Source organism: Diachasma alloeum, unplaced genomic scaffold (genome assembly GCF_001412515.2).
Source record: "Diachasma alloeum isolate Michigan unplaced genomic scaffold, Dall2.0 Dall_scaffold_00210, whole genome shotgun sequence".
Taxonomy (NCBI): Eukaryota; Metazoa; Arthropoda; class Insecta; order Hymenoptera; family Braconidae; genus Diachasma; species Diachasma alloeum.
The window spans coordinates 150808-161900 of record NW_021680375.1 but is presented as its reverse complement, the minus strand read 5'-3'; the positions used below and the strand labels follow the sequence as shown (position 1 = coordinate 161900).

Here is an 11093-nt window from a genome sequence, read left to right as displayed (position 1 = left end):
GGAGGGTGGAGGGTTTTTGAGAGCGGGTTTTTGGATTTTTTGAGGGGAAGTGTGAGGGCTTCGGTTGGAGGGCTGAGGAAAAGCCGGAATTTTGGGTTTTGAAGTTTTAAAATTTATGAGACGTTTGAGATTTTATGCAATTGGTGTCATTTGTAAAGTGGGGTATTTCGGATTTTTTATGTCAGGGTGTTTCTGCGATTGACGGAGCGGTTGTGTAAATTTTTTGGATGAAAGTATGAGCATTTTGGTTGGAGTTCTCGTGAGGAAAAGGAGAAATTTGAGTTTTTAGAGCTTTTAAATGAGAGGTATCCTGTTCTTTTAGTTTTTGGGAGAAATTTTTTTGGCGTGTGGGAGAATTGTAATGCAAGAGATGGCATTTTAATTGAAAAATTTTGCATGTTTTGAATTCCGGGATTTTTGAGCTTAAAAGAGCGGTTTTGGAGGTTTTTTTGGTTACAGTATCAGGAGTTGAAGTTCTTGAGAGGAAATGGGGGGCTTCTTAAATTTGAGGGAAAGATTGTTTTTTTTTAAATTGTAAGAGCGGATGTTTAGATTTTTTGGGTGGAAATATAAAGGTTTCAATTGAAAAATGTGACAGAAGGGGAAAATTCATTTTTTTTAAATTTTTTAACAGGAGGTGGAAGAAATTTTGGTACAACTGGTATCAATTTCAAAAGTAATTTCCCACATCTTGCGCCAAAAGTTCTTCAAAATTGGATGATCAATTTTTTTTTAAATTATGATTTGAAATGTTCGACTGCACAAAAAAACCCAAAAACCTCGGGAAAAATTCAAAAAAATAGAACAACTTCCCTCCGTCGATAAGCGTCCCACCAGCTCGCAATTCCCACTCCCCAGGTTCCTCCTCGGCACCCAGAGATGGCACCATCACCGCCTTCCCCACGACCACAAACCCAAGCGCACCACCCCACACACAAGCGAATGAGTCTGCGTAGAATGCATTTCTATCACAATTTGTAGATGAGAGCGAGGACGCCTGTGGCTTCCACCGCCCCCTTGGGTTCTCAAACGAGGTCTAAATTTCAGTACGCATTTCAGCACCATGATTAACGTTCCCATAACATGACGCAGATGTATCACCACGCTAAATTCAGATGTAAGTACAACAAACAACGAATCAATGGAAAAAAACAACGAATTTCGTGAATTCTTCAACTAATGAATTTCCGTGTTTTTCCTATTTTCTGGGGGAAAATAATCGATTAGGGACGGAAAATTTGACTTCGAGGTTCATACAACTGAGGAGGGAGAATGGAAAACTATTCACTGGGAGGAAATATTCCGCTCAGGGTGGATGGGAGTGCGTAAACAATTTTTTAATATTTTTGTTTGAGAAAAATTGAAATGTCCAGGGCCATTACTGACGCTTTGATTCGTTTTTTCCGGGTTTTAGGCACATCCTCAAGCTGATGAGACGCGAGTATCCAACGATAATGGCTGACGTTCATTACCGAGTGCTGAAGAAAAAGTGGTCCAACTTGTTACAGCAGTACAAGGTAAGAATCCCAAGTTTTTCCAATTTTCTGGGAAGGTGGGTGGGGTCGTGAGTGATCCCATTGTCCCTTGGGAGATCGGCGCTGGGGTTTTGGGAAATTGTGGAGTGCTTCTGCATTTTTGGATCGACGCTTGTTTTTATTTATGTTGTTGTAGTTGTGTTTTTGTTTTTATTTTTATTCTGTATGATTCATTCGTATTTTGATTCCAGTTTTTAAGGATATCCAAGTATATTTTTCATTTTTGTATGGACTGAACTATAGATTCAACCATTTTCAATCATCAAATTTGTCAGTTAAATTGCGAGGAAGATTTGAAAAATCGTGAATATTCAGTCATTCAAATTACATTTTGCACAGAATTATTCAGGAGATGACAATATTCTAAGCACGGAATTATATCGATGAGGTGAACAACAGATCAAGCATATCCAAGTAACTTTTATAGTCTGGTACAGACCACACTATAGATTCGATCATTTTCAATCATCAAATTTGTCAATTAAATTGCGTGAGAAAAACTTAAAAAAAAATCATGAATATTCAGCGTTGTTTAAATTACGTTTTGCACAGAATAATAATTTTTTTTGAACATTCGTTGTTTATAAATAAATAATTGAAATTGTTTAAATTTTCGGAAACCTTATTTATAGAAATTTTTGTTCTTCCTTTCTTTTTCCTTATTTATGTAAAATTTGTATAAAATGCTCATAATTTTTAAAAAACGCAATTTTGTAATTATTTCATCAATCTTCCTCCAAAAAGAAATTTTCTAATTTTTTTTGCAGGATTGTTTTTATTTATGTTGTTTTATTTTTGTTATTTTTATGCTGTGTGACTCTTGCTGGATGATTCATTCATATGTTGATTCCAGTTGAACCCACTTAAGGATATCCAAGTGTATTTTAGAGTTTGGTACAGACCACACTATAGAGTCAACCATTTTCAATCATCATTTTTTAAATGTTTTCTAACGGTTCAATATCGAGATTTAAATGCAGACCTGCAAACTTTAAATAATAAAACCTCAACCTATTGAAAATTGAAGTTTTAATTGAAATATCAAGAATTGTTGTACACAAAAATCTTGATTTTATTGAATCAGTGTAAAATATCCGAAAACTTAAGATCAAACGGGGCGCAAATGAAAGCTCTAATGTTATGCTACAAAATTAGAAAAGTATTTTACTAGAGAAAAAATAGCCGTAGTACATGGATATCCTTAAAAAAGTACTTTTTGAAAATTTTGAAATTAATTTATATGAAATTTCTGGATATTTTGTCATTTACAAATCAGTTATTTTTTTTAAATGATGGAAAATTGAGAAAATTTAAGCCCCTATTTTTTTGGAATCCTCAACCTGTTGAAAATTCAGTTAAACGTTTTTTTTTCTAGTGAAATGTAATGTTTACTTCTCAGAATGGCGTTGAAAAGTCAAGCTTTCATTGAAATATTAATAACTATTGTATATAAAAATCACAATTTAATGAAATTTTCAAGAATAATTAGAAATTCCATGGACAATTTCCCCTTAAACTGACTTTAAACTCAACATTAAAAATGCAGATGCAGTCATTAACTGAATTTCAATAAAAAATTTCTGTGTTTTTGCAAGAAAAAAGAATTATTTTTTCCAACTGAGAACGAAGGTACACTGAGAGAAAAACAAACACGTTGTCAAACAAGTCTTATTGGGGCCAACAAAATCGCTAGTTGAAAATTGCCAAAAAAGAATTTGTTTGGTTGGAATTTGAAAGTCTCAAACATGAATAATTGTTCTGCTTTCGACAGCAACGAAATATTTGGCTCAGGAGGCGGATAATTCACACCAGACAGTGCCTTTTCAGGATGAATATATCTCATGTAGAGGAAAATTTATCAACAAATATTTTATCCCCAAGTTACAAGATTGCTATCATATCATTATTATTGTTTCATTTAAGGGTTCATTTGTTATCTGTGATTATTAGACAGCCGAAACGAAAAACTACTATCCCTTGCTTCGCATAAAACAAAGATTTTTCGGGAGCAAAATACGCATGGGAGTATCGAATAACGAAGGAGTGCTAGAAATGACATTTCTTGCGTGTACAGAGAATGCAATTCTTTTTAACCTACTAAATCTATTTTGGCGACAAAAATTTTTCATTCCGGCGCACTCTCTGCATGTTTGGCCTAAAAAAATCCTTTTTTGATCATTTTCAAAAAACTATTTTCTTGGCACAAGTAAGACTTGTTCGAAAACTGTCGTTTTTCTCTCAGTGTATGGCCAAGCCTTTGTTCTCAATTTAGTGAAATAATGTTTCTTCCTTTTTTCTTACGAAAAAAAAAAGATTTTTCTACTGAGCAAATAATCTTAATTTTCTTCAACAATTGTCAGGAATTCAAAAATCCGGTTCAGGGTGACAAAAACCGTGCGGACGACGTCTCCTGGCCATTTTTCAACGCCATCGACGAAGTTTTACACGGCCAGAGAAGTGTCCGACCAGTTCGCGATAATTACGCTGATGATAATGAGATAGAGGAAGAAGTAGATCCCCACGAGTTTCTTTGTGTCTCAGTGACACCCTCCGACGAGCAAATATCACCCCCCGTTTCACCTGTCGAGGAGAAGTACAATCATTTGGACGACACGCCTATTCAAGTCGAGGAATTTTCACGTTCAAGGTATCCATTACGACTCATTGTGCATTGTTGGGTGGTTCCCTTGAAGGTTGCGACCCACTTTGTGGGTAAACTTTGTGGACGTTTTTTAGGAAAAACCTTGGGCGGACTGTTTGTAGATGAAAATTTACGGGGAAAATCGGTGTGGACGAGTCTATTTGTGCGTTCAGAAAAAGGGAAAGAATACTAGGAAGCGGATGGGAAGGAAATGGAAATTGTTTCGCGGTCCTTTTGTGGACAAAATGGGAGGTTTAACGGTGGATTTCCTGGATGAAAGGCGTCGGTGACGCGTTTTTAGACAGAAACACCTCTATTATCTCCCATGATTCCCTAGAGAATGGGAAAACAAGGGAAATTGCTCTTGTATTGCATATAGTATAGCTATTTTTGCTAATAAATTAGCAATATGCTTCCGAATGATTATTTTTCACATCATTTCCTACTGTCATGTATAATTCATTATTTATTTCATTTTATTAAATTGAATAAGATTTCTTTTCAACTAATTTTGTCAGATTTTCAACTTAGGTGAATGTTATCATCATCATTATTCTTATTGTCTCTTTCTTCTATACAACCGATTGTCTTTTTTACGGTGTTATCTCTCCCCTCAGCCCTTCGATAAAATGTTAATAGAAGAATTTTATTTATACATAGTTGAATGAATTTGAAACATCACATTTGAGGAGACAATCAGAAAGCTCACTTTCACGGAAATTCATGGAAAATCCGAAATTTTCAACAATCATCATAAAAATCAAATCAAACAATATAGCTATCGTAATCATCTTTCAACTTGGACTAAATGGCATTGAAACAAAAATTTCAAGCTATGATTGAATTCATTTGAAGCATGATATTCAAAGATATCCCCGGAATTCTGATTTTCAAAAAATGCAAATTTTTTGCAAATTTTCAAATAAATCAAAATAACGATTTTTGCTATCGCCTTCATCTTCGAACTCGGTCAAAAGGACATCCAAACAAATTTTTTAAGCCATCATTCAATCAATTCAGAACATTTTTTTAGCTATCGTGGGACAACCGATTTTCGAAAAAAATCGAAAATTAAAAAACTAATCGATGAATGAAATTTTAATTAAGGGCGATTGATAGGGCTCAATAATAGCTACCTTTGAAAAGAAGGAGATTCAATTTCATCCGGTCATTAGCGAACAATTTCGAACTTTTTGGATCATACTGGGTCGATATAACACAAAAAATCGAAAACTTAAATTTGAACGATTACAAAATTTCCATTCGGAATCAAAAACTACCAAAACATCGATTCCTCCAAGATTTAATCTTCTAAAGCAGTGAATTTCATATTTAAAGTGTAGCTCTGACGAAAAAATCTCTGAAACAAAAGTTATCAACCACAAAAATCACTAGAATAGTTCCCTTATCTCCACTAATTCCCTATAAAGTCCTCAGAATCTACTGGAAAAAAATTTTCACTCGAAATTTCATCACTAGAACTATTAGAAAATAATTATTAACAAGAATAAAATTTTTTAGATCATCGAAGAGTGAGAATACGCCCTCGATATCTGTCAAAGACCTCAACAAACTCAGAAGAACAGAAAACCAATCACGTGTTAGCCAGCAGCAGCTGCAGCTGATCCGAACGGCTGTGAATCAGGCAAAGAGGCCGAAACAGACTGTCGAAGCGGAAGGAAATAAAAAGAATAAGGTACATCATATTGAGAGGACTCAGCAGGACTCCACGACTCCACAATCCACAGAGTCACAACTTGTCGATAAATTCGAGGAATTTCTGGAGTACACGAAGCAGAGGGATGAGGAGAACAGACTCATAATGCTGAGGATATTGGCAGCAGTTGAGAAAATTGCTGAGAAATTTGAATAAATGTGTCTTTTTGTGTGGAAAATCTTTAGGTTTAATATCTGTTGGATTTTTCCAGAATTTTAATAAATTTTTTTGATGGAAAAGAAAATTACTTCATTTCATTTTTTTAAGAAAACAATTTTTTTTTTCAATTTTCCCAATTAATAAATAAACAGCTGTTAATTTTGTCCAGAATTTTAATAAATTTTTTTGATGGAAAAAGAATTACATAATTTCGATTTTTTTTTAAACAAAATTTTGATATGAAAATCTTTTTTTTTTAAATGCCATAATTAGAAAAATTAAATAACAAAATTGAGGAAATTCCGATGGAAATTTTTGATGCAGAGTTGATTTTTTAGATTTTTTTTTCAGGCGAAAATTCAAGTGCAATTCGGATGACTTTTTTCTAGTTTTCAGTTGAAGAATAAAATTATTTTGAGGGTCAAGCGACCCTTAAAGTTATATGACCCGTTTTGATCACTTCTAGTCTATTGACCCTCGATTTTAAACCTTCTCAGGGATGGTTTGACCCTCAATACTATTTTACCCTCACATCCAAAAGTCCTCCAGAGTCATTTGACCCACAACCCCAAACGTGATTAAGGGTTCCTTGAATCTCAATATCATTTGAACCTCAACCCTGAATTTACTTGAAGTTCGTTTGACCCTCGTCTACAAACGGCCTTAAGAGTCATTTGACCTCAACCCCAAACGTCATTAAGGGTTGTTTGACCTACAAGGTCATTTGGCCCTCAACTTTAAACTTTCTTCAGGGTCGTTTCATTTTGTAGATAATTTGACCCTCAACTTCAAAAGTCTTCAGGGATCGTTTGACCCTCAACTGAGAAGTCTGCAGGGGTCGTTTGCCCCTGAAAATCATTTGACCCTCAGACCGTCGGCCCTCTTTAAGAGTCGTTTGACCCTCAATTCTAAAATTTTTCAATGATTTTTTGACTCCTAAAACTCTCTATTTGACCCTCAACTCCAAAAAAATTCAAGGGTCGTTTGACCCTCAACCCTCAGCTCTCTTAATAGTTTTTTGACGCTCAAGACCATTTGACCCACAACTCCAAACGTCCTTAAGAGTCCTTTGACCCTCAAAACCTCTTGACCTTCAACCCCAATCAATCTCAAGGGTCCTTAGACCCTCAAACCCGTTTGACCCTCAGCCCTAGACGTCCTTAAGGGCCCTTTGGCCCTCAAAATCATTCTAACCAAAAGAAGTACGAGCCAAAAAATTCGATTAAAAATTGTTCAACTTCCCAATGATCATTTCCACCGATAAAAATAATCCGAGAAAATTTTCCAATGGAAAAAAGCCAATTTTCACCTAATTTCTCCCTTGAAATCCCCATTAACTCCTAAATTCCCTATTGAAAACTCCCACTAACTCTTCTACCATTATCCCCGATGCGCACGTGGCATAGCAGATGCTGTTGTACGTTAAAGAGGTGGCCGGAGTCTCGTGACCCCTGGCAAGTACCAATAATTAACTGTATGCACTCGAGTGCTTACGTCACGATGTGATTCCCCCTCTCGCCAATTTCCCCTGGAATTTACGGTTACTACAACCGTCCCTTTAAGCCTCCCCGCCCCCTCCTCCTGACGGACCCCCCAGGCGGTAATGGATCATTTACACGGAGAAAAAAAATGGTCTTCGATTTTTGAAGATCGAGTTTCTGGGAAAAAAAAAATTGAGAAATCTACTCACCACAGACTTTCGAGGAGTTTGTGAAGGTATGCAACTTCTTCCAGCTCTTCCATCCTTTCTTCCATATCATAAGTGCTTTGTTACGTCGAGTTGTGCAGCCGATGAGCTTGGTGCACGAGGTCGACGCGAGAGAATTCTTTCCGAGGTCTCGACGGAGAGATCCAAGTCCAGATCTTGAGGGGGGAAACAAAGAAATTGGTGAGATTTTCATTGTTTCGTTGGGGGAGCGGGAGAAACTGTTGAGAAAAGGTGTGGAGGGTTTGATCTAGTTGGAAAATCAGCATTGGGGGAAAGCAATCGTTTCACTGTCATCAGGATTTGCGGACACATTTTTCACATATTGAGGGTATCGAATTATCTTATAATTTGGTGCAGATGAGATAAATTCAACCATTTTCAATCATCAAATTTGTCAATTACATTGCGTGAGAAAAATTTGAAAAGATCATTAATATTTGGCGTCATTCAAACTACTTTTTGCATAGAACTATGATTATTTTTTTAAACATTGGGTGTTTATAAATCCCTTTATATTATAAAAATTCACATTGGCTTCTAGTGATCAAAATTTGGTACGCGAAATTAAGACTCCGAAATTAAAGGTCATAAGTGTCATGAGGGTCCGAATAAGGGTTAGAATAAGGGTCACGAGAGTTAGAATAAGGGCCACAAGGGTCAAAATAAGAGTCACAAGGGTCAGAATAAGGTTTCAAATAAGGGTCACAGGGATCAGATTAAGGGTCACAAGGGCCATATTAAGGGCCCAAATAAGGGTAGCAAAGGTCAGAGTAAGGGTCACGAGGGTCAAAGTAAGGGTAAAAAATCTCTATAGGCGAGTTGCTTTTGATTGAATAAATACCTAAAAACCGTAAAAAAACCCTAGACGTCTACAAACATCAAAGAAAATTCCATTTTATGAACTTCAAGCTCATTTTCCAGCTGAATTAATCTCTAATTGAAAAAACTTCGAGACAAAAATTGCAAATCACAAAATTGCCTTAAAAAATCACAACAAAAAAAATTATTCATCACTACTACTTCCCTAGAAAATCCCCAGGAACCTTTAAAAATAATTCTCACATGAAAATCTATGTTTTAGTTGAAAAGTCAACAACTATAGCTCAAATTGTAAAAATTTGGAAGAATGTTGTAGAATGCGAAAAAATCCTCTTAAAAAATTCCCTAAAAAATCCCTAGAAAACGTAAAAAAATACTAGACGATGTTCACGGTTTCATGAAAGAATGAACGAGCAATTTTATGTCCTTCAAAAATCACTATAGACAAGTTGATTTTGATTATATAAATCCCTAGAAAACGTAAAAAACCCCTAGAAGTCTACAAACACCAAAGAAAATGTTATTTTACGAACTTCAAGCTCATTTTATACCTGAATCAATCTCTAGTTGAAAAAACTTTCAGACAAAAATGGCAAATTACAAAATTACCTTAAAAAATTACAACAAGAAACTACCTAGAAAATCCCTAGGAACCCTTAAAAATAATTCTCACGTGAAATTACGATAAAAAATTCAACAACTGTACCTCGATTTTGCAATAAAACTACTGCTACAAAAAAAGAAAAATTCCCAAAAAATTTCCAGATCCCAAAATTCCCTAGAATGTCACTAAAACCGTTCATTTATCCCAATAATCCCTTTGGAATTCATATAAACAGATGCCAAAGGCCCCCAGAATTCGTAAAAAAATTTTTTTTTATATTTTGGGTGTCAATAACATTGCAAAAACAATGAAACACGATCTCATTTCCCTATATCCATTTTCCAAATCAAAGAAAGTGAACGTTTCGCCTTTCTACCGATGCATAAACCGTACCGAGTGCCTATGACAGTGAAAGTGGAGTTCACTAGTGCATAAATCACATCTCAACAAAAAAAAAAGGAATACCTGTAACTGGCGCTGGAGCTGCCACTGAACCCACTGTCGAGATCGCATCCCACTGGTGACACAGACTCATCGGCCAAAATACTCTGCAATATTTTCCGCTTCTCCTCTCCATCGTTGCGCGTCTTCTCCGAATTTTCGTCTGCCTCATCGATCATCGAGGGCATCAACATCGCCTCGACACTCAGATTCAATTCACCGAGGACTCGGCGATGACATGACTGCACTCGTCGGACTTCTTCATCCACTAGAGAACGTTGGGAGCCTGAAATACCCAGGCGACATTGTCTGCTGGGGAGAATGTTTAAACAAATTCGTTAAAAAATTATTTTATCACAATTTTTTTTAATAGATCTTTTCATTCTGGAAATCTGGGGGAAGTGTTTGTTCTGTTCGTCGAACTGAAAAATCTCCAGAAAAATAATAAAAAATTCTGATAAATATTGACATTTAAGATGATGAACATTTGAGTCCACAAAAATGAGCCCATCTCCTAGGGGAATGAACATGGGAAAAAGTATCCAAAAATCGAGTGACTCTCAGTATGAAAGGGTCTATTAAACAAAAAAATCTTGTTTTTTGTAATAATGAAAAATTCACCAGGATCTGACTCTTTCCAAACATCAGCCCTTTACGAAAAAAAATTTAGATACACTTCTAAAAATTTAGAAACCCTGGAAACCGACTTTGAAAGAAAAATTGGAAAAAATCCCCAGATTGTTATGAATATTCTCTTTGTTGCCTTGTCTTCAATCGATAAAAAACAATTTGGAAGCTTTCTGAACATGTGTGATTCTTAAAACATGGAAAGAACTGCGTGGAAGTGTTTCTAAAAATTATATAAAAAATCCCTAGATTCATCTTGGTATTCCCCTAAATTCCTGGTCAGAATGGTTAATAAAAATCACTAGGGGGCCGTCAGACGGTTCTGTTCTTCTAAATAGTGCACAAATTTTTTTGAAAAAACTTCGAAAAAATGAACGTTTCCAAATATTTATGATTCCCAGAAAATCGAAATAACCGCATGGAGAATTCTTTCTAAAAAATTATATTAAGAATCCCTAGATTCCCCAGGATGTTCTTCCTCCCCCCATGGGGACACACCGGGGGGAAAATTTTTGAAAACCCCTCAAAATACTTCAGAAGAAGCTGAAAGAGCCTCATGGAAAATTGTAGGAAAAAAAAATTCCCTAGCCTCCCCTCACACTGCTTCCCCACCCCTCATCCATCCGCCCATCTACAAGAGGTTTAGGCCCTTTAAAAGATTAAAAAAATTCTTCGAAAAAAGTTTCGAAAAGATTCTTAAAAAATCCCCAGATTCTCCACGGTGTGCCCCCCCCCCCTCCCACTAAAAATCTATCAAAATCTCTCAAAACATCTCCCAAGCTGAAAAAAGTCTCATGAAAAACTCGACGAAAAAAAACAAAAATTCCCTAGCCCCCCCCCCC

General features: G+C 35.8%; 2 protein-coding genes across 3 annotated transcripts in view; one reads left to right on the top strand and one right to left on the bottom strand.

The window, feature by feature from the left end:
- Positions 1 to 11093, bottom strand: part of LOC107036652 (rho guanine nucleotide exchange factor 10) — a 47742-nt gene that overhangs the window by 31793 nt on the left and 4856 nt on the right. The window contains exons 4-5 of one of the 2 annotated variants that reach the window (XM_015254755.1): positions 9649 to 9936; positions 7743 to 7915 (exon numbers count right to left, since the gene is read on the bottom strand). In XM_015254755.1, coding sequence (XP_015110241.1) covers positions 7743 to 7915; positions 9649 to 9936 — 461 coding nt within the window. The remainder of the gene's footprint in view (positions 1 to 7742; positions 7916 to 9648; positions 9937 to 11093) is intronic. The other variant, XM_015254756.1, reaches the window with a different exon arrangement.
- On the top strand, positions 964 to 6137 carry LOC107036653. Its single transcript, XM_015254760.1, has 5 exons — positions 964 to 1117; positions 1228 to 1321; positions 1415 to 1517; positions 3896 to 4182; positions 5698 to 6137. The coding sequence occupies exons 1-5, from the start codon at positions 1084 to 1086 to the stop codon at positions 6047 to 6049; spliced, it is 870 nt and encodes a 289-aa protein (XP_015110246.1). The 5' UTR covers positions 964 to 1083; the 3' UTR covers positions 6050 to 6137.